Source organism: Epinephelus lanceolatus, chromosome 23 (assembly GCF_041903045.1).
Source record: "Epinephelus lanceolatus isolate andai-2023 chromosome 23, ASM4190304v1, whole genome shotgun sequence".
In the NCBI taxonomy this organism is placed as follows: Eukaryota; Metazoa; Chordata; class Actinopteri; order Perciformes; family Serranidae; genus Epinephelus; species Epinephelus lanceolatus.
In genome coordinates, this window is record NC_135756.1 from 11,467,764 (window position 1) to 11,495,755 (window position 27,992).

General features: G+C 42.8%; 1 protein-coding gene across 2 annotated transcripts; it reads left to right on the forward strand.

Annotated features, from left to right (window-relative positions):
• golgb1 (golgin B1) lies at positions 1–27,123 on the forward strand. 2 transcript variants are annotated; one of them, XM_033615097.2, is made up of 20 exons: positions 1–111; positions 3,623–3,701; positions 5,657–5,848; positions 7,155–7,268; positions 7,439–7,606; positions 7,702–7,824; positions 8,089–8,202; positions 8,427–9,129; positions 9,222–9,298; positions 11,195–11,255; positions 13,617–18,669; positions 18,758–19,169; positions 19,253–19,486; positions 22,129–22,965; positions 23,117–23,310; positions 23,413–23,572; positions 23,893–23,993; positions 24,091–24,162; positions 26,754–26,841; positions 26,958–27,123. In XM_033615097.2, exons 2-20 carry the CDS (start codon positions 3,633–3,635, stop codon positions 27,093–27,095), a joined length of 8,910 nt encoding a protein of 2,969 aa, XP_033470988.2. In that variant the 5' UTR covers positions 1–111; positions 3,623–3,632; the 3' UTR covers positions 27,096–27,123. The 2 variants fall into 2 exon arrangements, with proteins under 2 accessions (XP_033470988.2, XP_078021260.1); XM_078165134.1 differs by having other exon boundaries at positions 7,442–7,606.
• The last annotated feature ends 869 nt before the right edge of the window (positions 27,124–27,992 follow it).

Sequence of the window (27,992 nt, forward strand, 5' to 3'; positions counted from 1 at the left end):
GGGAAGTTTTGTTTCCGGGAATGTTTGGTGATGTGGCTAAGCTCTGACATCCATCCGAGGAAATATATCAAATAAAAAGCAGATAGATTTACCTGGGGAGCACTCGCACAGGTGAGTCAAATGTCCTTTCTTTAAAAAACATAAAAATACGCCACTCACACGGCTGCATCACAGAGCTGTCACGCGCGGAGGGGAAAAACTCACGAAGCAGCTTTTGAAGTCCTTATTTACGAGAGAGCAGCGTTAGCTAGCTCCGTAGCGTTAGCTAACTTACTGTGCCGTGGAAGAAACTGCAGCCAGAGTAAACACCGGATGTGTCCTGTTCACGCCACCGTGGCTTAATCTTCGAGTGTGTCTACTGCTTTTTGGAGACACCGTCGTCCAGCCGCTTGGAAAGTTTGCCGTCCATTTTCGCGTTAGCTAGCTATAATCTTTGCTGTTCACAAAAAGAGTGACGCAGCCGCAGTGGAGTGTCCAGCAGGTTCGGGGGAAGTCGGTGCTGTCCGGTCCAACTCGGCTAACAGGTTGGGGAGTGTCTGCCAATGTGCTGCTGTGGAAAAGAGAAACAGAAGTACTTTATTGATCCCTGGGGGGAAACTGTGATGCGTTTTTAATTTATCTTTTGATTAACTGTATTGAGAATGTACACAGCATCTTTGGCAACAATCATATTTAATATAGGCACAGGTCAGTGCAAAGAAGTTGGCAAAGATATCAGCAGTGTAATACAAGATTGACAAATGATAATAAGGGAGTGCTATTAACTGTAAGTTGAATAGAAATTAATTATTAAACAACAAAGACGAAGAAAAATATTACTAAAAAATAGATACATAGCATACAAGGAGAAAATACATCTAACTCAGTTATCTAATGCTTTGGGAAACTTTTAGGATATAATATAATTCCCTTTCGTTAGATTTAAAGACTCTGTGTACAGTTTAAATTTATTCAAGAAAAAGTTGGAGGGTTATTTCAGGATTCTGTTCTTATGTGTGAACAATTTTGCTAGACATATACATAAGTTACAACAGAGTTCATCATTTCTGTTGCTCAAATGTAACCAAATGTAATATTGTCTCTGGAGAGAGAAGCTGAAAATGATGAAATATTCAGTTTTATCCAGTTGTGAATGTCAAGCCAAAGTGTTTTACTTTACATGAGAAAAATACAGTCTGTGGTTGCAATATCATTTTTAGGAAATTGTGATACATTACAGACGCTCTGATGCAAAGCGTAGAGAATCTCAGAAGCAGGAATAACAAGAATAAGTCACAAAGTATGTAAAAATATGTGTATAATGCTACAGTGTACAACACAATATATATATAAATAGAAGTAGACATAAGAATAACATCTATACAGTATGTGCAACATAGTTAAATATTCATTCAAGAGTGGTGTTGGTAAGAATAAATTAGAATACTGAAGAATATGGCACAGTTGAATAATTGAGTATTGCTGCAGTTGAATAATTGTGCAGTTAAGACAGTGTTATAAAAAATGATTGTACCTTTAAGTCTATATTACACAGTTGAAATATAAGAAATCAGTCATGGGATTATATCTGCTGACAGGTGAATTAGTCCAAGTGCCAGTGTGTTGACTCAGAGTCTGTTGACTCTCAAAAATAGAAAATATGTGTTAGTTTAAGCCTGTCATAATAGTTTATTTATTTAAAACTGGTTCTGCAAATCTGTCAGGTTCTGAAACGCTCCCCGAATATCCTAAACACTGTAATATAAATGTATTACCAACAATAATTTACATACACTCCATATTACACTGTTAAATTCATATGTAGAGACTTAGTATTTTCCAAAAATAATGCTTTTTATTTTTTGTTTCAGGCCTGTTTTTGCAGTGGGTTTTGAAATGTCATTTGTAGAGCTGCAGCCAACAATTCTGTCTATTAACAGCAGTGGTGGAGGAAGTATTCAGATCCTTTACTTAAAGTACTAATACCACACTGTAAAAATACTCTGTTACTAGTAAAAGTCCTGCATTGAAGATGTTACTTAAATATAAGTATGTATGTACAGTCGCAAAATGTATTTAAGTATTAAAAGTAAAAGCACTCAATGCGGGAAAAAAATCTATCAAATTAATCAAAATAATTAAAAGGAAAAACCTTTAAAAAAATATCATATTTAAGAAGATGGAAACAACAACATAATTTTGCATGAAAAACAATGAAAACAATTATCAAAGCAGTTGCCAATTAATTTTCTCATCAGTCAGTTGATTATGGATTCAGCTGCACATGTATTTTTTACATGGTGTGTGCAAAAATCCTAATTTTTAAAGCAACTAGTAACTAAAGTTTAAATAATTGTAGTGACATATAAATACAGTATTTCCCTCTCAAGTGCAGTGAAGTAGAAAGTTGCAAATACTTAAGTAAAGTAAAAGTATTTTAAATCTGTTCTTATGCACAGTGCTTGAGTAAATGTACTTAGTTACATTCAACAGCTGATTAACAGTTAATCTGCTGATTTTCTTCATTAACTGATGAATTGTTTGACATATAAAACATATAAAACCATTACAGCCATAGTTTCCTGGAGCCTCAAATGATTATGTGATTTCTCCCTTTTTTACCTACTTGTATGGATATGTTAGGTTTAGGCTTATTTATTTACACAATTATAAGAAAACATATAGAACAGAGATAATTGCAGTGCTGGAGAGGGAGTAAACCTGACCTGCTTATCCAAAGTCCTCAACTATTTAAATAAGGAAAAAAATTACATTGCGTTATAAGCCACAAACAAACACATGGCACAAAAAATGATGATGAAAATGAAAAAACAACAACAGAAAAACAAACCTGAAATAATACAATACAACAGTACTATAGTTCCATGTTTATTTCACCTGTGTGTTCAGTTTTGTTGTCCTTGTTTTTAGCTTTATGTCTCTTTCTATCTCCTCTCTATTGTAAGTGTGTGTAACACCGAGAGCAACTTTAAACAGGAGTCAAAGTCCATGTATGTGTAAACTCACTTGGCCATTCAAGCTGAGTCTGATATCCAGTAGCTTATTTTTTAACCACCTCCCCAAAACCTAAATATATTCTGTTCATTATCAGATAAGGCAAAAGAAAAACAACAAAGCTGCGAAGCTGAAACGAAAGTACGTTGACTTGAAAAACAAGTACTCGATTGTCTGAGTAGTTATAGCCAGTTATTTCTCCGTCCTTTTCATTAATGGACTCATAGTATCAGCTCCAGTGTAGAGTAACATGTGGCCGCCTGCAGACAGTATGTGCACACAGAAGTAAAATACAGTATGCTTTAGGACTGTGTGTGTATGCAGCTATCAGGCAGCACTTCAAGCTGTTCTCTGCAGAGACGTACTAAAAAGGCAAATGTACAAATCCTCCATTATGTACTCTGCATTACGATAAGACAGGCTTTACTCCAGGCTGCTGTGTGAGGAAAATTAGACACACTGATGGAGGAAGAATCAACATAGGTGTTATGCTCCCACCATTTTATCTACAGGGTACAGAATAGGGCTGGCGCAGGTGCAGTGGAGACATGATTTATATGCCAGACTACTTATTTTAGTTTACACTGAAGCCTCAGACCTTTGATACATATTTTTTTCTCCCTCACAGTGCCAGCTTTATGTTGAGCCGTCTGGCCACAGTCCTCCAGGAGCTCTCTGGAGAGGAGGCCCCAGATGGAGACCCACAGGTGAGACAGCAACACATCAGTTATAACACACTATAACAGAGAGCATTTATCCTCCTTTTGGAGCCACTGGTGAAAAAACGAGAGGATGATGATAGAAAACGTCTCTGATCTTTTAAAATAAAGACAGATAATTTCTTAAGATATCCTATCTGTACAGAATTAGGTCAAAGACTGCTTTATCTTTCATAGTTTCACTGACTCAGAATTTCATATTTGCATAACTCGTTTGGTTCCAGAGCGTCCGCACATTCAAGGACACATTTCTCTCCCACATTAAAGAGGCATTCCAGTGATATAGTTCGTCACTTCCATTAAGTTGTGGCATACAGAGGAACTACAGCCCGGAGAACGATAGCTTCTTTCGCTATCTACAAGTTAAAGATTGCATACGTAAATACCTAAAAGGTTTTCAGACGGAAACGCAGTGAAAATAGATGACTGTCTGAAACTGTCACCACATTAAAGTAAGTCGATTTCTCCTATGAATAAATAATAAATAAAGCAGAAGTGAGAAGGGGAATTTGTTGAACTGATTCCAGGTGATTCATGGGAAAGAGCCTTGAGAATATACATACTTGTTCAATTGTCCAATTTAAAGCTATCCACCTTATTCCTAGCCCCCATGATACCATAATTATGTGAGCAACTTCCTGCGTAGAACCAAAACCTGCGATTTCCAATGGTAACAGTTTGTTTACAGTACTCTATTCTTGGGAAATAAAACGTGGAACACACCACCTGTTAAAGCTCAAACGGGATTATGTGATCGTACATCTGCCATCTCTGACAGCCATCTCAAAGCAACTGAGCACGCTAGCAGTTAGCTTGCCTTGCTCCGTTAAAATATTGTTAACTTTGACATGGCCCGAGCTAGCTTAAGGTAAACATCTGCTCCTACTAAAGATGATTTCCAATTTCTGATGGCTTATTAAGAGATACTTACACTTCCGTCAAAGATTTAATAATTCAGTATGAACTGTAGCTCCATTTAAAGTGAATAAATGTGATGTTTCCCAGCTAATCCTCCGCTCGTCTGCATTAACGATGCAGTTTACGTGTTTTTTTTAAACTTCTGATTTATTAAAAACTGTTCTGAGCGAAACATGATGCTGAATTTAGCAGCAGACTTCAGTAATAGTAAAAGAAGCAATTTTCTAATGTAGGTTGAGAATGAAGTCAGACAGGGAAAGACGGGGATATCATGTACTGACGTTGAGTGACGGACCTGTCAGTCTACGTGTCATTCTCTTCTGCAGATTCTGATGTAATACTTTTTCACTAAGTCTCGTGAAACTCTTGTGGTTTTATTTCTCATATCAATGGTAACCATGGCAACAGGAGCAATCCCTTTTTGTTCTGGTTACATATTCAACACACAGTTGCTGAAGGCAAAAATTTAGGTTAGACTGGTTGTTAGTCGTTACAGACACGGACAGTGCAACAGGTACCAGAGCTCCGCAGAGACATTTTAGAAAATGCTAAGTTAACATTAGTTAAATATTTGTTAAAAAATAAATCAGTATTTGCTAAACTGAAGGAAAATTACTTTAGAAAAGAACCAGCGTTAGCGGTTAGCCACTCACCACACTTACCGCAGACAGTCTATGGGACTAACTAGCTTACTGCTACTTCCTCTGTCTCACAGGAAGTTGCGCCCATAATCTTTTTTTACAGTAGTGCCCTCAGGAATAAGGTGGATACACAGGCTTCAATACTTAAAGAAGCAACTACGTAATACACACCCAGAGGTGTCGTCTACATGTGATAAATGCTGATCATGCACAACTGTAATGTTCAGAAAAATTTGCCTTGAATGTCCTTCATTTCCCATAATGCAGCTCAGTAGCATCTTTCATTAGATCACTGAGCCACAGAGAACGTCATGCAGCTGTTTCTACAGGTTCAGTCGGACTACCCGTGACTCATAAACTGACCCTCTCTGTTTCCTCAAACAGGGCATGCTGGTGCCTCAGCTCGCCGCCGGAGAGGGCCAGGCTCCAGTGGAGTCTGGGGCACCTGAGGAGGTCGTGGAGAGGCTGGCCCACATGGAGCAACTGGTGGTCCAGCTGAAGGAGCTCATCCGAGAGAAAGACACCCAGCTCGTCCAAAAGGACACTGAGCTGTCGAAGAAAGATGCACAGCACAAGGTAAATAAGCTGCGTGTGTTAATGTTGACAGCTATTCTTTTATTTAATCTAAGTCCTTGTTTTATCATATTTAGACAACTCATCCTGTTTTTTTAGTCAAGTTTTAGTCGACTAAAAGTCTGGGATTCTTCTGTCTTGATACATGAGAATTCTTTGAAAAGACTAAAGTCTGGCAGCCTCTCACATCTGAAGAGTTTTCGGTCAAACACTAAAAGTTTTCGCAAAGACTTGCAGGGTCACTTTCTATAAGTCTGCAACTTGATTCCTTTTGAGATCATTTCCCATCCTGCTTCTGATAGAAAATATTACGCCACACTGCCTTTAAGAAACATAACACATTAACTATTTCTTAAGTGTCCGCAAAAACACACAACTCTAGAAACACAAGATAAAAGGCGTCATATGTTGACAGTGTTCTAACACAGTGGTTCCCAACAGTGGGTCGAGACTTCTCCTTAGTCATTAGTTCAAGGTCCACACAGCTTAGTATATTTGGCATCATACTTGTGTTTGGACATGTCATCAGTTAGTTTGCTGTCTCTGTCAAGTAGATGTCCGTTAGTCACTCACTCTACAGCAGGAAACAGTGCTTCAAAATAAAAGCTCTGTGCCAGAAATTCACTGTACTTCAAAATAAAGTGCATTTTTTTACGAACTTGACATTTTCGCCAGTCAGTTAAGGTCGATTCAGAATGGACTGCGACCCACCAGTTGGGAACCACTGTTCTAATTCGGTATCAGTATAATCCATAAAGATAAACTGTATTTGTGTGCAGACTTTAGATGTTGGATTTTGTTGCCTCATCTCGCTACCAGTGCAAACTGACATTTAATCTTTTTCAGTCATCAGATTATAATGAACATTTTAGTCCATCTGGTCGAGTCCAAACCAGTAATTCTGTTATTTCAGTCAAACTTATTTTACGCAAGATTTTATCTTTTCGTTATCTGATGGAGCACACAAGCTGGATGATGAAGAATGCAGCTCTGCAGAAAGTGTCTGGTCTGGTGGTTGGATATTATCTATATCAGGAAGACATCCAGACATGGAATAAAGCGGTGCATTAGGGTTTTTTTCTCAGCCTCATTGTAACAAAAATGGGCCGAAATACCACCTCATCTCTTTCTCCCAACCTCTGTCGTTGCCACTATAAACTTGAACTTTAATAAACAAGTTACTCAAAGTCCCCTTGACTGTGTTCTTGTGTGTAGTCCTGAAATGGGGCTACACTGAAGAAAATAGTTTATAATGTTTTGTCTCCTCTTTTGTGACTGAGCACCAACACTTTTTGCTTCACATTCACAGAGTGAGAAAGACGAAGCCGAGGCTCGCTTCACCAAACTCAAACTGCAAGCCAAAGCCAAGATGGCTTCACTAAACAAACAGATCACTGAGCTGAAAGGACAAGAAGGAGCGACAGTAAGTTTGAGTGAAGTGAAGCAGGATTGTCTGTGTGCTCGTAGGATTATAACGAATCCTCCTCCAGTTGCCTTTTACAGCAAAGATCTCATACAGACTGAGAAGCGCCAATAAACCAACATTAAAGCACTTCAGTTTTTATCTGATGTAAACATCTGTTTTGTCTACAGCAGAGTCCAGACAGCTCTTTCACAGGAGCCGGTGCCGCAGCCGAGGAGGAGCTCCAGGAACTGAAGAACAAGCTGAGCGAGGAGGAGGCCAACAGCAGGGAGCTGCGGGAGCGACTCAATGCCACAGAACGGCTGCTTCAAGAAAAGGAAGCTGCACATGCTGAAGAGGTGACAGAGCTGCTTCTTTGATTTTGCCACTCTGTTAACAGATAGTGGTTTTTATTTTCACGAGACTGAATGATTTGTTGTGTTTTTGTTTTCAGTTGCAGAAACTGCAGGCTGTGGTGTGTGAGAAGGACGTGCGCTTCCAGGAACAGATCCAGAAACATGAGGAGGAGCTGCTGAGGGTCACAACACAGTCTCAGAGTGACGGCGAGCTTCAGCAGGTACAACGTCCAGGAGTCCCGGAATAACAAATATGACTCACAGGACCTTACAGTTTCTACAACATACAACACCCTCTACTGTTAGACCCTTAATTCAGATAAGAAAATCCTTCAGACCAGGCCACACATAGTCCATGAACTGTGACTTTATTCTGAAATAACACAGAGGATAAACACAGAAATGTTTCAGTTTGGTCATTAGTCAAAAAGCAGATGAGGGCCACACTTCACATGAACGTTCATCTTATTTGTGCTTTCTCCCAGGCCCTGCACACAGCGCAGAGACGTTGCGAAGAGCTGGAGGAGGCCTTGAACTCTCGATCACAAGTCCTGGAAATGCTGCAGCAGGAAGTGAGCAGCGCGGATCAGCAAAAACAGGTACAGATCCTGATGCACTGGATGCCATTTGGGCAGCGACTTGGTCCTGCATGTTGGCAGATATTTACAGATGCCTCAGCTGTTGTCAACGCTGCTCCCGCTTGATGAAAAGAAAACTGTTCAAACAGACACACCCCACATCTTGACAGCACATCATTGTTATGCATTGTTTGGCTGAACCACACAACACACACCCACTCATATCCTCTTTCTTCGTCTCTCAGATCTTGACTGCACAGTTCCGGCAGATGGAGCAGGAGCTGACCGAGGCCGTTAAGCGGAGGGAGGAGGACAGGCAGCAGTGGGCCGAACAGGCCAGCAGGGCAGACGCAGAAGTAGCGGCCCTCCGAACCAGCCTGGCGGACTTGGAAACGGAGAGAACAAAGGCGGCGAGGCAAGAGGGCGAGCTCGCCTCCCTGAGAGAGGCAGAGCATGTTAGTCGGGAGGCTCTGGAGAAGGAGAGGATGGAAGTTGCCAGATTGGAGAGGGAACTGTCTCTGATGAAAGAGGCTGAGCTCGCAGCCGTTCAAGCGAGCCGTGATGCTTCAGAGTGCGACAGAGCGGAAATAGTCCGTCTTGAAAGTGAACTTGCATCTATGAGGGAGGCAGCCGTCCATGCCCACCAGGACGCCTCCGAGAGGGAGAAATCAGAAGTTGATAAATTGGAGCGAGAGCTGGCGTCACTGAAGGAGGAACACGAAGATGCCCAGAGGAAGAGTGACATCCTGGGTGAAATTTGGAGACATCTACGTTCTCTGGCTCTGGAGGATGTGCAAGCAGCAGAGGAAGCCCCCGTCCCTGCTGACCTCTCCCTGCTCCTGGACACTGTGCAGTCTATTGAGTCACAACTGACAAGCCTGAAACATGAACGCAGTGAGAGTGAGGGACGCTGTGCAGAGCTCACCCACTCCATGGAAAGCCTTCAGGGTGAGAAACTGTATCTGCTTATGAAATTCAGTGTGCTCATGTCGAACCTTTTTAGTTGTCTCAAAATGTTTTTGTATGAACTGGTTTTTCAGAACAACTGGACATAAAAACTACAGAACAGGAGGAAACCACCGCCAAGATTCAACAACTGGAGCATCAGATTGTAACGGTCAGTGCTGAGAACCTGTTCACATCTGACATTAACATATGATCTGTAACATACAATATGGATTATCCACAGGCTTTTGCATTTACGTGTGGTAGTAAAATGTGTTGTTGTTATCTCAGTTCTGCCTGTGATGGGATGGGAGCTCAGTATGGAAATTCATTTTTAAATCACGGTTTGTCAAGGAAGACTAGCTACCAGTTGTAGTATTTGATGGGCAGTTTAAAGGAACACTTCATCCCATCAGGTGATAATATGTGTATCAATTACTCAACCCATGCTACATTGAATTTGTGAGGAAAACTTTGTTTTTGTCGCATCCCTCCATGGTGAGTGAAGAATCCAAAAACTCTGAAAATTCTTGACAAATTGAAGTCATAGGGGTCCACGAAACAAAATTATATTAACCTCTTGCACTCCAGCCCCATTTTATAGCAAAAACGCCTAAAATGACATACCCAAATTAAAATGACTGTAGCTTCTGAACCGCTCTGACTACATGCATGCATGAGGTCTTGCCAGAAAGAAAACTCTCTGAAGTTTCTTGTGAAAGAGTCAGAAACACTCTAGGTGATACAGAGACAGAGTAATGGGCCTCTGAAATCAGTAAAAAAAATGCCTAAAATGCCTAAAATAAAATAAAAAATGTGTTTCAGGATGAATAACTGTCTGTGGCTTCATCTGAGCAGGTAAATGACACTATGGGGCTGTAAGCACACTATCAGTGAACATTTGTTTTAAATTTGAAGAAGATTTCTCAAAGTCTGACCATTCTATAGTGTTTTTTCCATGCAAAGATCCAGGCGGAGCTCCAAATGACAAGTCGGTCATTCATCTTCAAAACAGTGCTATCAGTGATCAAACAACACTCAGCCAGCTTCAAACATTGTACCTTATTGAAATCAGGCATGATCATGATAGCTGATGTTGTTTATGACACAGAAACACCACAAATTCAGTGTAACACAGGTTGAGTAACTGACTTACACATGATAATTTGGGGGGGTGGGACTGTCCCTTTAAGCACGCAGGAAGAGGTGGAGTTCAACTGGCTGTTGCTGTGTGGGGTTTCTTCCTAAGAATGTGGTCACGCTGTACGGGTTGCATTCCCACCTGGCTGAAATCCGACCACAGTTCAAGCTTGACCGCCTCCAAATGTGATCTGTCTGATTTGATTACATTCCAGACACAGTGCGCTGTGTGTGCATTTACACCAGATGTGATATCCAGGATACAGATCACATGAATGTGAGGTCTTAAAAACAAAGAAACAAGTGTTACTCACGATGTAAACTTCAAAAGGAAGTCTTAAATAAGATCTGTGATACTTTGCGAGCTTTATCATCTCGGCAAAGCTTTGACTATAAGTTTTCTGTGTCTCTGTTTTTATGGTTTAAAAAGGTGTTGAAATGAAAGACATGGGACTGGAACCTTAGTATAAGCTGAGGTATAAGAAGTCAAAGTAGTCCGTCTACAAAGTCAGAAAATTGTGTCATATTTGCTCCTTTTGTAACAGTTTGCAGAGTCAGCTTTTATTTTGAGAGCAGGGCAGTCTGACTGGGTCATCCTCGACACCGGGTCCAGGGTCACGACTTGTGTCTGGCCCAGGTGATGTCCGTCGGTCTCAGACAGGACAGACGCAGGGTCATAGACAGACAATGCTTGAACTCAGTGTGAGAAAGGGCGCCTAATCCCATCTGCGCTGATCCACTGTTACAGCTGACCGTCTTATCCGACCTTCACCTCACGCTACAGCTGTACATGCTACTGATAGAGACTTGGGAGCAATCACGGAGGCCATATAGAGCTTTAAAAGTGTTGTCCCGTTGATTTTTTCCCAGTAAATGTTTAATCTTGAGATGAGAAAGTTTCAGTCCTGCCAATTCTCTTTTGTTTCAGATGTCTGAAAAGGATGATGTGACAGAAGCAGCAGCACAGGATTCATCTGAAGCTAATAAAGGTACAAAACTGGATTTGTCCTCCCAAAATAACACTCACACATTATATGGAGACAGAATCAAACATAGTGGCTAACATCAGTACGCTCACACCTACAGTCAAAGGATTTTTGCTCTGCTTGTCAGAGGCGTTTATTTACTTTTTATGCAGTGCCAAAACAAATATAGAGCTCTTATTCACAAGGCTACTGTGTGTAGATGTAAGGGTAGAGTAGGCAAGCTGTAACTTGACATCACTGAGTGTGAGGCAGAGATGTATGGAAAATATAGATCTCTATCTCAAGATCCCCTCGACTCAAGATGTCTGACCTTGACTGTGCCGGCTTGTGTCTGTGCAGAGTTTGTCACCAGAGAGGTTTTTTCACATTCCACTTCTGAAGGTGGTGATTTCTGCAGAGAAGAAACTTTGTGCTTTAGGTTCCAGAAGAAACCTGGAACCTAAAGCACACAGCAGACAGACAGTACAGTGAGCTTCCTGCCACTATCTACCAAAAAAAACCTTGCAACTGCCGCTAGCGCTGTGTCAGCCATTGTCAGTTTGCCTACAAGCTAAAAAGCTAACATCACCTTTCTGATTCATCTGCTAGTCGCTAACTTTAGTACACAACAGCCTCCTAATCTGAGTCTGCGTCTGACTGAGGCTCAAACATGGGTGGCTGAGTGTCTCAGATGTTTCCTTTAATGCTAACGTTAGCCATTTTGATGCACTGGACTCCCTAAAAACACACCGGTTTCACCCAGATCAGTGTGGTTTTGTCATACTTTATAATGTTAACCTGCCTGCATCTTTATAAGAGTTCAGAACAGAAATCCTGAATTATGATGACAATGAGAAGTTGAACTGAGTTGCAAAGAGTAGGCTAGTTTTATTTTTAAAGCTTGGAAAATTAGACAAACTAGGCTGAATAGTACACGCTACAAGTATGAAGGCATACAAAATATACTATTTTATGTTTTCTTATAACTCGTATTGTATAACACCTGTATATTCCTAGATAGATTTAGCTTTTTTATGTGGGGGCAGAAAAATGAACACAGACACAAACAACTTCATGTGGGAAAATCAGGTTAAACAAAATATTAATCATAGTAATTTTACATGTCTTTAAAATGTGACCAAAGGGGAACTTTGTGTACAAACTTAAGTACAAATTTGAGGTATTTTTTATTTGATTGAGTGCTTCAATTACACTATATTTATTTTACAGCTAAAAAAAACCTAACAATTTTGTAGCAGAGTTAGCTTTGGAATTTTAAAAGTTTTTGTATTTTTCATTAGTTTTTATTTTTATTTACATTTTTATTGTATTTTTAAATTATTATTTTTTTAATGTTATTTGTTTATTTTTTTATATATTATTATTTATATCATTTATTTTTATTTTTAGTTTAGTTTCCATAGTGGGTTTGCTCTTTTAAGTTTGGTCTTTATTTTTAAAAAAAATATTTAGTTTTAGTTTAGTTTTTATTAGATTTATTTATTTATTTTTTTTTTTTATTGTAATATGGTGCGCATTTGTCAGGGGCAAGATTTATCAGATCAGAATAGGTAATACAGTACAAACACAACACTTTGTTCAAGTGGTTGAATCGAAGTCATGTAGACGTTTCACTCTCAGTGAACATGCACCAGTATCCTCTAATGCTTGTTGTATTGACGAATATGACCAAATTGACAAGGACCAAAATTAAAGATATTTTCTGTATATTTATTTTTTAAATTGTAAGTCAAATGTTTGAGTTATCATGTTACAATCAACCTATTTAGATTACCCATGCGTTCTAATGGACGTCATTTCTCAAGGATGACTAGATCGATGATTAGTGCCATCTGACTCTACCGAAGTGCACAGATTTATTTGATAGGACGTCTATAAACCAGTCACAGTGTTCATTTAATGTGGGCTGCACTAGAGCCACACCCCCTTTTTCAACAAGCACGGCCATCAGTGAGGCAAAGAGAAAACACAAGGCACATTTCAGTCTATTAATTATAATGTTTAAGTACATAATTTGGGTTTAAACTGTGTTTAAAGTAAACACAGCATGTTATATTACTTATACATATAAAAAAATCATTGAAATGAAATGAAAGTTTAGTTTCTGTTTTTATGTCAGTTAATTAAAATGTTTTTTACATCAAGTTCTAGTTTAGTTTTAGTTAACTTTTAATAGTCTTGCTTTGTAGAATTAGATCATTAATATGAAATACAACCAACAAATAAATGATGATGCTTTAGAGCTGAAATAATTAGTGATGATAAGTCAAGTTTGATAATCAATTATCCATTTAAGTCATTTTCTAGCAAAAAATGCCAAATAGTGTTTTTCTAATTACTTCCTCCTTTTGTTTTCTTCCACAGCGCACATAAAGGAACTGGAGCAGCAGCTTTTAGAAAAAGACAATGAGCTGGTTGCCCTGCGAGAGTCCCTCAGACTGGCTAAAGAGCAAAGCTCCAGTGAAGTTGCATCATCAAGCTACGATCAGACTCCAGATCAGGGTCAGGATGACAGCTCTGCAGCCCTGCATGACCTCATGGAAGATACACAAGAAGAGGAGACCACCTTAGTTGCTGAGGACACCTCAGTCCTCTCCATTCCTGCTGATAATGAGAGCAGCCCAGAGCTTATTGGACACCAGTCTGAGTCCCCAGAGGAATCCAAAGGGACCTCCTCAGACGAGATGGTCGCCAGTAGTGATTCAGAGGTGGCTCACAGCAGCTGGACGCTCCTGGAAGCTGTCAATCAAGATGGAGGCCAGGAGTGGCCGTCCATGCTGCAGGACTTTGGCCAGCTGCAGCTGCAGTCATGGGAGGCGACGAGCATGGAGCAAGAAAAATCCACAGTTCAAGCTGAGTCCTCCTCTGTCATCATCCGAGAAACGGTACAAGTTCATGTAACTCAGCAGAGCTCTTCCACCACAGATGCTAGCATGACCTCCGGCCAAGTCTTTGCTCAGGCCTTAGCCGAGGAACTTCAGAAAAGGTACAGTGAGCTTTTGGCTGAGCTTCAGAGGCTCAGAGACGCAGCTGCAGAGTCACAGGAGAAAATCAAGAGCCTGGAAGAAGAAACTCAGTCCCTTACTGCTGCAAAAGAAAAGGCTGAGTCCCAGGCAGATAGCTTTACAGAGGAACTTAAGTCAGCCAGAGAGGAGTTGGACAAGCTCTCTGAGCAAAGCAGCACTGGTGTGGAGAAACAAAGTGTTGAAATGCAACTCCTAGAGGAACAGATTGAAATTTTAAGCTCTGAAAGTAAAACAAAGGAAGACAACATCCAAGCGCTGCAGGCAGATCTGGAAACAGCTCGCCAAGCTTTCTCTGAGCAGGAGGGGCAGGTCAGGATGCTGAGCGCTCAGCTGGAGGACAGAGAGCTCCTCTCATCTGAGCTTGAAAGGAGGCTTCAAGAGATGGAAAGCAGCATGTTGGAATACTCTCAGACATCAGAGCTCAACAACGACACTCTGTCCAAGAAGGACACGGAGATCAGTGAGCTACAGCTCCGCCTCAGCCAAAAGGAGCAAGAGGTGATGGAGCTCAGTGACAGTATGTCTGCCAAACTCCTCCAAGCAGAGGAAGAGAAGTTCCAGATAGACAGTGAAGTCAGTAAACTGAAGGGGCAGATTGTGGAGCTGGAGAGAGTCCGAGACGAGAAAGAGACGGTGAGTTCTGAGGACTCCACTGCTCATGTAGATGATGACCTCACGAGTGTGCGAAAGGAGAAAAAAGTGCTGGAAACCCAACTGGCAGCCGCAAAGAAGAAGTTGCAGGCTGCACTTGTGCAACGCAAAGAGCTCATGAAGAAGGTTGCTGAATTTGAGGTAGAAGCAAAGAAATGGAAAGAGCGAGACGAAACAGCAAAGGAAGAAACTCCTGCTGACATTCCAGCGGTAGAACAATCCAGAGGACATGAAATTCAGGAAATGGAGGCTAAACTCAGTGAACTCCAACAAGCTTTAAGATCCAAAGAGGAGGCAATTGGGACTCTTGAGCTGAAAATTAGCCAGCAGGATCAAGTTCTCACCGAAACATTCGTTCTGAATAGAAAGCTAAGTGAAGAAGCCGAAAACTCTCAGCAGGCACCTGACAGTTCTAATGAAACGACTGCGTTACAGTCCCAAGTGGCCTCTCTCGAAGCAGAGTGCGAAACCCTTCAAAAGAAAGTTCAAGAGGCCCAGGAGTCTCGCAAGGAAACCATCCGCAAAGCGAAAGAGAAAGACAGGCACCACCGTGAGCAGCTGAAGCAGCAGAAAGAAGAATACAGCGAGCTCTTGGAGCGTTTTGAGGTGCAGAGCGGCGAGCGAGAAGTCCTCCTGACTAAACTGAGAGAATTGGAAGAAAAGGCGATGGCTGAAAAGAAACCTCACCAAGAGACAAAGCAACTGGTTGACAGTCTGGCAAAGCAAGCAACGAGTGAGTGGGTCCAGGAGGACTGGGTGGATTTTGCCACATCTGAGACGGATTCGTCGCGACCACAATCCAGCGATCCAGTTCAGCATCCTGCAGAGATGGCCGACGTCCTTTCTGCACAGGTGGAGGAATCTGTGAAAGCTCTCAGAGTAGAGATCCAGACTCTGCAGGTTGCTAACACAGAGCTAGAGAAGCAGCTGCAGGAAACTCACAGCAGTTTGTCCCTGAAGGAGGCTGAAATACTGGAACTGGGCAAAGAGCTACAGACACTAAGAGAAAAGGAAAGACAGATTGATGCGTTCTCAGAGGAGATTAATGATCTCAGAGAAAAGTATCACCAAGCTGAGTCTTACGCTGAAACCCTGAAAGCAGAGATGGCAGCTGCAGCCGAAGCAGCATCTGCGGACTCTACGTCCTCCATTACAACTCTTCAGACCGAAATGGACGACCTCAAGCAGTTCCTTGACAGTAAGAATCACGAAATCATGGAGCTAAGCCAGCAGCTGAGCGAGCAGAACTCTCTCATACACTCAATGCAGGACACAGTGTCTCAGAAGGATCAGCTCATATCATCTTTACAGGAGGAACTGAAGGCTGAGCAAGAAAAATCCCAAAGGTTAGAGGTCGAGGTTCCACTGAAGCAGGAGGAAGAAAAAGACAGCGAGGCAAAGATCCAGCAGCTTCAACGGAAGCTTCAGGCTGCGCTGATCTCTCGCAAAGAGGCCTTGAAGGAGAACAAAAGCCAGAAGGAGCAAATCGCTTCAACTGAGAAGCTCATGGCCGAACTGCAGCAGAAAATGGAGTCAGCAGAGGATGAGCTGGAGAAGCTGAGAGCGGAAAGAGTTAGACTGATTGATGAGGTTGACCGGACATTACTGGAAAACCAGAGCTTGGGATCATCCTGTGAGAGCCTCAAACTGGCCATGGAGGGCATACTGAGCGAGAAAGATGCCTGTAAGAGAGAAGTGGAGCTGGCGAAAGAAGAGGCCGCCAGAAGCTGCAGAGAGTGGGAGGAAAAGGTCCAAGGCATGAAGGACGAGTACGAGACTCTGCTCAAGTCGTACGAGAACGTGAGCGACGAGGCAGAGCGAGTGAGACGAGTCCTGGAAGCCGCCAGGCAGGAGAGGCAAGAGCTCGCAGCCAGGGTGAGGACGCATGAGGCTGGGAGGCAGGAAGCTGAAAGACAGGCGGAAGAGGCACAGAAGGAGGTGGATTCAGTCAAAGACAAGATGAGGAAGTTTGCTAAAACGAAGCAGCAGAAAATACTGGAGTTAGAGGAGGAGAATGAGAGACTCAGAGAGATGCAGGACAAGACTGTAGTAAAACGAGAGGACAGGGCTCGTAAAGCTGAGGTGGAGAGACTTCAAGAGGAGCTGGGGGCTCTGAAAGCTGAGTTGGATGCTACAGTGGCAGAAAGAGACTCTTTAGGGCAGCAGATTGAAGAGTTGAGGGAACAACTTGCCCAAACAGGAGAGAAAGATGACACTGTGATTCAGGCTGCTGCCGCTGTTGTAGAAGAGGTTGTCACTGCACAGCAGTCAGACATAACTATGACCAAAGCAGAGCCTGTTGAGAGTCAGAATGAAGACAAGGAAAGACAAGATGAAGAGACAGCAGCTGATCGGATAGCTGCAGTGAATGCACCAGAAACACTTTCACAACCTACTGAGGAAAAAGAAAAAGCACAAATGACTGAGAGTGTTCAGGCTGTGTTAGAGGCTAAGATAAGGGAGATGGAGGCAGCTATTAATGCAGAGAGGGACCAGTGGAAGGAACTGGAGGCTGGACTGAAAGCTGAACTGGCCTCTCTTGAGCGAGACCTTCAGGAGAGTAAAGACAAGGAGAGTGACGTGGCCGCTCTGGAGAAGTGCGTCCAAGAGGGCAAAGAGAGAGAAAAGAGCCTGATTGAAGAGGGTTCAAAGAGAGAGGCTCAGTTCAAAGAGCTGCTCAAAAGCCTTGAAACTGAGAAGGACAACCTGGAGGAGCGTCTGATGAACCAGCTGGCTCAGCTAAACGGGAGCATCGCCGGCTACCAGCAAGAGGCCTCAGACCACCGGGAGCACCTCGCTGAGCTGCAGCGGGAGATGGAGAGGCTGGAGAGGGAGAGAGCGGAGCTGGAGGCTAAGGCTCAGAGCGAGAGCGACCGCGCTGCCAGGCTGGAAGAGGACATGAGGCAAGCTCAGAGAGAAAGAGCTGAAGCCGAAGCAGAGTCTGGTAAGCAGAGGGAGCTGGAGCAGCAGCTGAGGTCTGCTCAGAGGGTCAGGGAAGGCAGTCAGAGCAGAGCGCGTCAGCTGGAGGAGCTGTTGAGGGAGAAGCAGCTGGAGGTCCGTCAGCTGCAGAAGGACTGCATCAAGTACCAGGAGAGGATCAGCGAGCTGGGTAGAGAAGCTAAGGCGCTGCAGCTCGGCCATGATGAGCTCCAAAACAAACTGGAGCAATCCCAACTGGAGACTTCCAAAACCATAGATGACCTGAAGAGGACTGAAGCAGAGTTGGATAGCTGTAAATCTCAGCTGAATGAAGCCGAGAAGCAGGCGAGTGAAGCTTTAGCTGCGAAAACAGCCCTTGAACAGAACGCCCAGCAGAAAGAGGCCTCGATGAAAGCCGAGGCAGAGCAAACCCTCGACTCTGTGAGATTCAGGCTTGGAGCTGAGCTAAAAGAGATGGAGCTGAGACTTGAAGCGGTAGAAAGAGAAAGGGAAAAGGAAGAGGAAGCCACTCTGGAGGCCAGAGAGGTCGCAGAAGGAGCCGAGAGACGCGCCCAGGAGATGCAAGCCCGTCTGGATGAGTCTCTGGCCAGGTTAGCTGCCTTCTCGCGCTGCATGTCCTCACTGCAAGACGACCGGGACAGAGTTTTGGACGAGGCCAAACAGTGGGAGACTCGCTTCAAGGATGCCCTGCAGGGTAAGGAGGCTGAAGTGCGGGAGGCTGAAACAAAGACCAAGGAACTGGCAGAGCAGCTTCAGAAAGAATCTGCCCTGAAAGAGGAGCTTCAGCTTTCAGTGGACAGGTAAAAACCCTCTCTCTGTATTTGTTTCATTTGATTTAATATGTTCATATGTTCAGCTATAACTCATAACTGACAACATTTCTTTCAGACTGGAGAAAGCAGACAAAGACTGGCAGCTGAAACTGGCAGAGGAGGAAAAGAAAGTCGCAGAGAGCCAAGCTGCCCTGGAGGAGGAGAGGAGCAAGCTTCAGCAAACTACAACTGAGCTGCAGTCTGCACAAAATGAAGTCCGTGCCTTGAAGACTGAGGTGGAGAGTCTCGTTCAGAGGGCCAGAGCTCTGGAGGAGGCTGTGGGTCGGCTGCAGGGTGAAGTCGACCAGGCCAGGACTGAGCTGAGGGAGAGGGAGGCAGAGGAGAGGCGGCTGTGTCTGAACGTGGAGCAGCTGGAGACAGACCTGAGGTCCTCTAAGGCCCTGACAGAGAGTCTGCAGACTGAGTTACATGAGAAGGAAAGAAGAGAGGTGGAAATGCTGGGGGAGAAGGAGCAAGCTGTTGCTCAGGTACTAAAATGTTTTCATTTACATAGTAAATATCGTTCATGGCTGACACACGTCTCACCATTCATGTGTGTTTTGTTTCCCAGGCTGCAGAGGAGGCCAGAAAGGAGGCTGACAGCAGGGCACAGGAAGCTGAGGAGGAGCTGGAGCAGAGGAGAGGGGAAGTGCGGGATCTGGAGGAGAAACTGCGAAAGGCAGAGGAGGAGAGCAACAACAGAAAAGCCAGACTGGACTCTTTCATGAAGGCCATGGGCTCGTTGCAGGATGACAGAGACAGAGTCATGAACATGTACAAACAACTGGAGGAGAAACACCTTCAGGTAACGCACAAAAACCTAAAGCTTAGCGGCCCAAACTATTTCTCACTTTTATTTTTTTATGAAACAGGACAACCCTTCAAGATCCTGATACGTCAGTGGTAGCAGACTCAACTGATGCAGTAATGGTATAATCACAGTAACATTTATGTGATGGAGATCTGTTCACAACTTAAGTTCAGATAAAAAGAGCACTGCTTTGTTACCAGGCCACCGGCAGTTAGCTTCATAGGTTAACGCTAGTAACCCATGCTCCTAGACACCCTTCTAATGTACACTGATGTTAGAGGAGCGATAGCAAGTTCAGTAACTTTGCTGCTGGACTGAAGTTAAATTTCAGGCATCATTTGACATCAAAGGGTGGGAATGCAACATGGAAATATAATAATAGTAATAATAGTAATCTTTATTTGTATAGCACAGTTACAAAGTGCTTTATGAGACAAATAAAATAGTATACACCATAAAGATAAAAACAGCAGAGACCAGATAAACCAGTGTAATTAAAATAAATAAATAGATAATAAAACTGATAAATGAAGGATGAAACTAGACACACAACAGATTTACTGTTAAAAAAAAAAAAAAAGGCGCCTTCCTGTAAAGGACTGTTTGGAGGAGTGTTTTAAACGAGGACACTTGAGTTTGTCAACATAAGTTCCTCAGGGTATATGCAGGAATCCTGAGGTTAATTTCAATACCTTTTTAAGACCTTCCAAAAAAACCTTAAGACCTCATCGCCACTTCAAGCTGTCGTTAGCAGCAACGCATCTTTAACTTACTAAACAGTTGTAGTTTACAATTAAATCTATGGAGCACAAACATACAACAGAAGTCAGATAAGATGAGAAGGATTTTTTATTGTCTTTTGCTCCTCTGTTTGGCGCCTGTACGTGCGCTAGGGCTGTCAAAATTGCTCAAAAGTGACGTTCGAATATTCGTTCTAAAAATAACTCATAGGTTTGAACCATTCAAATTTTTATTTTATTTTTCGCATTATGTCCACAAGAGGGCAAACTAATACAAGGAAACATACTTGTATATGTATTAATACAAGGAAACATAACTACTTGTAGGTATTTTTATTTCAACATAAACGTCTTTGAAAACATTTACATACCTACACATTAAAACACATAAAACAGTTATCCATAACATTACGTTATAAATGACCGCAGACCTCCCGCTCGCCCCCCCTCTCTGACCTGTCATGCACTGCGTTCAGTGCAGCAGCCCAGGCCAACGCCCACTCGCAAAGAGGACAGCTGTGGTGGTGTTTTTTTTTCTCCACAATCAAATATCAATTTTCACATTCAAAGGTCCATTTTTTTTTTTCAAATTCGAATTTAAATACGAATTTAGAATATTCGTTGACAGCCCTAACGTGCGCCGTCACGTGATGTCGCACAGGTATGCGCACGGCCCCGAGTGGCAGTCTGAGTGTGCCTACCTACACGTTGTTTGTAATAGTCGCGAGGAGGAAAATAAATTATACATTCATGGATACTTTTTGTCAAAGCTTGAATGCCAAGAAAATTTAATACTTCATAAAATCGTGATTAAGACTTTTTAATACTTTTTAAGGGCCTTAATTTTCCAACATTTGATTTATCAACTTTTAATACTTTTTAAGACCCCGCAGACACCCTGGTTCCTGTATGTCAAAATGTGGGACTGTCCGGCGTGAATGAGCAAAAACAATGTAGAGTTAGCTTGCTAGCTCGTTAGCTACAAAGACATCAACATACTGCTGGTGTTTTTATGCCTCTGTGCCATGTTTTTGTGTTGTCTGTCCGCCCATCTGTACATCTCATTCTTGTGAACCCGGTATCTAAGAACACATTAAGGGAATTTCTTCAAATTTGGCACAAACGTCCACTTGGAGTCAAGAATGATGAGATCTAATTGTGACCTCAGAGACAACTTTTTTGGCCATAACTTGAGAATTTATACGCTAATTATGACAGTTTCACACAAATGTCGAACAGGATAAAATGATAAAGTGGTGACATTTTATATCCAAAGAGTCAAAGATCAGCTTCACTGTGACATCATAATACTCTGCAAAAACATGTCTCCGGCCATTATTCAACACCCTAACTTAAGGACAGAAGGGGCGACATTTGGTCAGATACTGAATTAGTGACACTAATCTTTGGTGCCCATCTTGAAACTGTTCTGATTGTACAGATCCTATGTGAAGATTCATGGCTCCATATGAGTCTGGACAGACAGGGATATAAACTGTAAGTGCAACTTTACTGGTTCACAGAGGCGTACAAACATGAGGCGGTCATTTAACTTTGTTTGTCATGTTTGTAAGAAAGAAGGGGAACATGAAACACTGAAACAACATTAAGGTAATATGAAGGTTATCCAAATTTTAAAATCTTTAAGAACAAATAAAATATATTTTGTTTGTTTTTTTGTTTCATTGCTTGTGCAACTGTCATGTCTCATAACACTCCTTTGAGTGTGCCTTTGATTTGGAGGACCATCTAGCCCTAAATTAGCCTAAACACTCTGTCCCGACAAGAATCGGGGCACCCTACCCTTAAGCATGAACACAAAGGTTTAGGGGGGTTGAGGGATGTATCTGTGGAGCTTGTTTTATTAGTCATTATAATATTTGTTTCGTGTCCCAGGTGATGATGGAGAAGGACGGTCTGATCCAGGAGGCAGCAGGGGAGAACAACAGCCTGAAAGAAGAGCTGCGCTCTCTGCTGGTCCAGAGAGACGACCTGTATGCTGAGAATTCCCAACTGTCTGCTCAGCTTCACGGCTACCGCGATGAACTGAACCAAGTCCTGAGCATGAAGGACTCCCAACACAAACAGGTCCTGGCAGCTCAGCGAGGGCGAATCGCTTCACTGGAAAAGCAACGCGAGGAATTGGAGCGTCAGTTACAGAGCGTTAGCAGCGCCAAAGAGACAGAAGTAGAGGCAGTCAGAGTGGAGAGGGAGACTCTTAGCCAGGCTGCTGACCTTAAGACAGCACCACAGGTGATAGATGCTCCTGGTGCAGAGGTGGAGAAGCTGAGGGAGCAGCTGCAAGCAGCGAGAGAACAGGTGGAGGCTTTGGAGGAGAGCTTACAGAAGGAGAGACAAGAGCACGAGAGCAAGAGCAAAGAGCTTGCCGAGCTGCAATGGGAGGGAGGTGTGATGCGGACAGAGTCAGAGAGCGCTCAGGAGAGGGTGGCAGAGCTGGCCAGAGACTTGCTGGCCGTCGAACAGAGTCTGCTGGAGGAGAAAGAGATGACAACAAAGCTGAGAGCGGAGAACGAGTCGTTCTCAAAAGCCATGGCCTCCCTCCAGGACAGCAGGGACCAGGCAGTGAACAAAGCCCAGGAAATGAGCCTGAAGCTGGAAGAGATGAGCAGGGCAGGTGGCCACGCAGCACACAGCAGCCCGGGAGGCTCCACTGGAGAAGTGTGGGGGCTGAAGAACGCACTACAAGCCCTGCAGAATGACAGGGAGAGACTGGTGAGTAACACGTCTCACAATCAATGTAAATATTTTACTCATAAACGCACAGATTCACAACTCCACTGGCAAAGAATATAAATGTAGGGTTGTGTTTTCATTGACACCTACAGTATTTCAACATATTTTTTTCACTTCTCTTTGTGTGCAGCTGGAGCAGCTTCAAACACAGACGTCTGAGCTGAAGAAGCAGAAGTCGGAGCTGGCCCGACTGGGAGCAGGAGAGCTGATTAAAGTCAGCCAGGAGCTGTTTGAGGAGAAGAAGAAGAATGAAGACATGCTGGGTGCTGTAATGCAGCTGGAGAATGTGGTGGAAATGGGAAAGCAGGAAATAGAAACTCTCAGGTGAGGCACAGAGATAGCGTTTTATCATTGCTGTTTTAACAAAGCAAAGTGGCATAAAAAGGCTTTTATTGTATCTGAATGTGTGTGTCCTGTGTGTGTTAGACTGGAGCGTGTCGACTGGATGGCTCAGGCAGAGCAGCTGAAGCAGCAGACCCTCGCCACGCTCTCAGAGAGGGACCAACAACTGCGGCAACTCTCCGCCATGCTGGAGGAAGCCCGCACTCACAAGCCCAAACTTCAGCAGGAAGTCTATCAAAGAGAGGTAAATATGTTTTTACTTTGACTGTTGCTGTCGGCTAATGGGCATGTAGCTACTTCCATGTTTCAGATGATACGTCATGTCTGTAGTCGACCAATGAAGATGAGTTTACATATCACCTTGGGTTCGTCATTCACCTTCTCAAAATGATCCCACACTTTGGATTTCCTGCCCGACATGTTATTAACTAGCCTGTGGAATAGCCGCAGGTACCAGCCCTGGAAATTAGAGGCTGTACACATGCTGTGTCTAAACTATTAATTCGGCAAGACACAGGACAGGGATGTTGCATATAATGTGATTTTTCTTTTTGTCTTCTCCAGGGTACAGAGGAGGTGGACAGCGCTCCTGGAGCCCCACAGGAGCGAAGCAGCCTGGTAGACAGCAGCACCTACATAGCTGAGGTCAAAGAGCTACAGAGAAGGTACAGTGTAGGAAGAATCTGATCAGAAATTCTGTTTTTAAAAGTGGTATAATGAAAAAATATGGATACTAATTAATGTTAAACTTTTTTGCGTCAGGCTGGATGACGAGATGCAGCAGAGGGTGTCTGCTGAGGAGCAGCTGCTGGCCGTGCAGGATAGACTCAAACGGTATGAAATCTGATACAAGATAAAAAAGAAGGGGAATTTAAGGTGCTATAAATATTTTTTTTCTTACATTAAACCTGCAGCATGGAGCTTTTTTCTCTCACTCTGGCAATATGTGTTTGTCATACCACAGAAAAATTTGTCTTTAAGCATCCTGTCGAGTTTCAAAATCATAAAAGAAATAGGCAGTGTTCTCTGCTCTGAGATGCTGGGGGTGTGTCCGCTGAATGTGCTGAAGCCACACCCACTCATGGGAAAGCCACAGCCTCTTTTAATTGTCGCTCTAAAATGGATGCTCCATCTAGCAGCTTTATTGGACTCATACAGCCATACATGTTTGAGCCACCAGAGACAGAATCAAATTCGATGGCAAAGGACACATACCTGCCCGAAAATCGACCGAGTCCTTCTGAGTCTGCAACAGAATGTTGATTTTTTTTTTTAATTTTTCAAACAATGACAATACTCAATGGCTCTAGTACTTATATTGAAGGGGTGGAGCTTATGCTATGGGTTGTTTCACTGCCTCATGGAGCAGGCTTTTAGCTCTGCCCAAATCCTAGACACAGAAATGGTGAAAACCAGTGTAGCAGTCTCACTCCACAATTCAGTACGTGTATAGTGTTTTCTAACATGTATTATGTGTTAAAATCTAAATCTTAGGTTTAACTTTACTGCGATTTTTAGAGTAATTACAAAAACACTGTCACCCGACATGCGACATATGCCTGCAGGTGAGCTCACTGCATCACCCCTGTCCCCAGGAGCAATATCGTCAAGTCTTTTTTTTTTTTTTTTTTTTTTTAACTTTACTCCTTCCACTGAACACAGAGTTTCTTTTTTGCCTGGAGCATCCACTCCAGAAACTTTCTTTGGATTTTCTGCCATTTCTGCCCCTATACTCCTAGCTGCTGCTTCATTGCTATTGTCTCTTCTTCTTAGGTTTTTTAAAAGAAAAATCTTTATTTCAAACTTTTAGCATGCATAGTATCAGTGTGGGAAATTCGGCATACACACCCAACACCAGATTTCTGCTGTAATGAGAAGTACAGAAAGCTTTCTGTGGTAGCGAGCGGCTTAATCATCATTGTGTGAACTTGTTTGGCAGGGCTTGAATGAAACATTCATTAATGTGGAAAAGTCCTGTGCTGTAGTTTCAGCAGTGGAGTAAATGTGAAGGGGGGGTTACTTCTGGTGACAAAATCACAGGTAGTTATCACCTGTTCTATAAAGATTTTTAGCACCTTTCAGCTCATTGTTTTGGTTCCTCAGCCTACTTTACTAACAGTTTCGCTTCAGTCTAACCTATGGATGTATAAAGAGAACTGGACACAGCGTTGGAGGCGGGTCCCATTCATTTCTATGAAAGTAGCTCAGTGGCATATAAAGCCAAAAAGTTTGACTTTCTTGGTTTTAAATTACCTGCATCTTTTGTATCAGTGGGCCTGTAGAGCAAAGCGTTACAGACTTTCATGAGCCAAACAGCTAACTGTTGGCAGCCAACAAAAAAAAAGAATCAGCAAAAAAGAATCAGAAAACTAAGCTCTGTGGGGTTAACGCTGCATTCAGGTGCTTTTGGATGGTCCCATTTCCTGAATTGCGAAGTCATTAGATGTTGATATTTGGTTGAATTTAGGTTGCGATGTCAGTTGACCAAAATTCAATGTCAGGATTTCGTACGTCAACATCAATTTGACGTAGAATACTGGCGACAGACAACGATGATACTTCGTTGGTTTTAAATTGTGTTCCACATCCCCCAAACGTCTCTTGCCAGCGTCATCTTTACGTAGAGAATATGGACATTTAGTCATAACTAAACCCAACGTCTGCGAAACATCATGATGTTAACGTCCACACAATGTGAAATTCTAACGTCATTAGACATTTAAAATACCATCAATCCGATTTTCATTCCAACCAAAATTTAAAGTCTGTCCAATTTAAGAGTCCAGCGTGTTTCTTTCTTTTTTTTTTTTTTTTTTTAAAGATATTTTTTGGGGCATTTTGCCTTTAATGGATAGGACAGTCAAGTGTGAGGGGAGGGGAGAGAGAGGGAGTGACATGCAGCAAAGGGCCACAGGCCGGAGTCGAGCCCGGGCCGCTGCGGCAACAGCCTTGTACATGGGGCGCCTGCTCTACCACTAAGCCACCGACGCCCCGAGTCCAGCGTCTTTCTGACATCATATTGATGTCCAGTGCCATCTGACATCTGTACGTCATCATCAAATAGTTGCTTGTTTTCTCTAACACAGTCCAAAACCTAAAGATATGCTGTTAATTATAATACTATATATATTATAGACTAAGAATAGCTAAAAGTATTCACACTCAAACAGCTGCTTTTCATGTTGTATTTTATTTTTCTTGCGTAAATTAATGTTAAAAAGTGTGTAAAAGATTGTTTTTTTCTTGATTAATTGTTTTTAATTATATAATATTGAGACTAATGATCATATTCTGCTATAACAGTTGATAAAAGGTGCTTTCTGTTGTTTCTCTGCATCTGAATAATTCATCTTTCAGCCCTGATAAATGTGTTGAATCAACAGAATATGACGGCTAACATCTGTTTTTATTATTATTATTATTAGTCACAGCCAGACAAAATGGCACTCTGCACACGACGAGGATCACTCAGAGACTGCTGTCCTTATCGAGCCAGAAGGAGTTGTCACTCGAGTAAGGCTGCGCTAATGTCCTGTACCACCTCATCTGTCATCTTAATAACTGCGATAATGAAGACACATGACTCGAATGTTTTCCCGTAACCTTGTTCCTCCCTCCCTCTCTCGCAGACTCGAAGGAGCAGCCCGGGTTTGATGCGGATGCTCCGAGTGGCCTTCTGCTCCCGCCAGCGCACCCCTCTGCTGTTCAGCCTCTATCTGCTCACCGTGCACGTCCTGCTGCTGCTGTGTCTGGGCGGATACCTCTGAAACCAGCTCCTTTAAAAAAAAAAGAAAACTCACAGATAAGAGACAGAGAGAGGAGGGGAGAGAAAATGGAAGTGTGACACAGACCTAACCCAAGCCATCAATATGTTTTATATTGTGACATGTAATGAGTTATAGAAGGGTGTGAGGGAAGTTCGACACACAAACATTGCACTTTACAGGACTTAGTCTTTTAGCCAAAGTATGTGGAGTTAAATAGGAAACTGTTGTCATTGGTTTTAACTTTGAGGGAAACCCAAGCAGAGCGGACATAAAGGGACTAATATTTCTGTTTAAAAATCAGTGGTTTTAGTGGGTAAAAATGTAGATTCCTAATCAAGTGTGTTGGCAGATGGTGTTCTTCACGTGCCTTTAGATATGAACATAAAAGGGTCACTTTAAGTTAGAGCAGAAGTCGGACATTTTGGGGACTAAGCTACAGGTTTTGTTAAATATGACGCCACAGTCAGTGGTGTCCATCTTGTCATGATACACCTCTTCTAACATACAGATGGAACGCAAACAAGTGTCCAGATGTACTTAGAGCATGGATTTATTATAATACCTTGATGTCCGATGTCAAGATGGCGCCTATTGATTCCAATGGAACGGCTCGCCTGGTACGTAGAGACAAGTATAGCTGCAGACACATTACATTTGTAGCGTACACGACATTCCCCGTGCCCACCACGAATATTAAATAAACCCAACATTGGGACGGTTATCTGAACCCTGCTACAACACAGAGTAGTGAATAAGGCTCAGATGAAAGTCTTACCTTTACCCTTACCCTATCTTTTACATTACTACTTCACAGCTAGGTAATCACTAGCGTAGCATTTTTGGCTTCTGCTTCCTGGGCCAAGGGGCGAAGGAGGTTGATAGTGGATTGACGTGTAA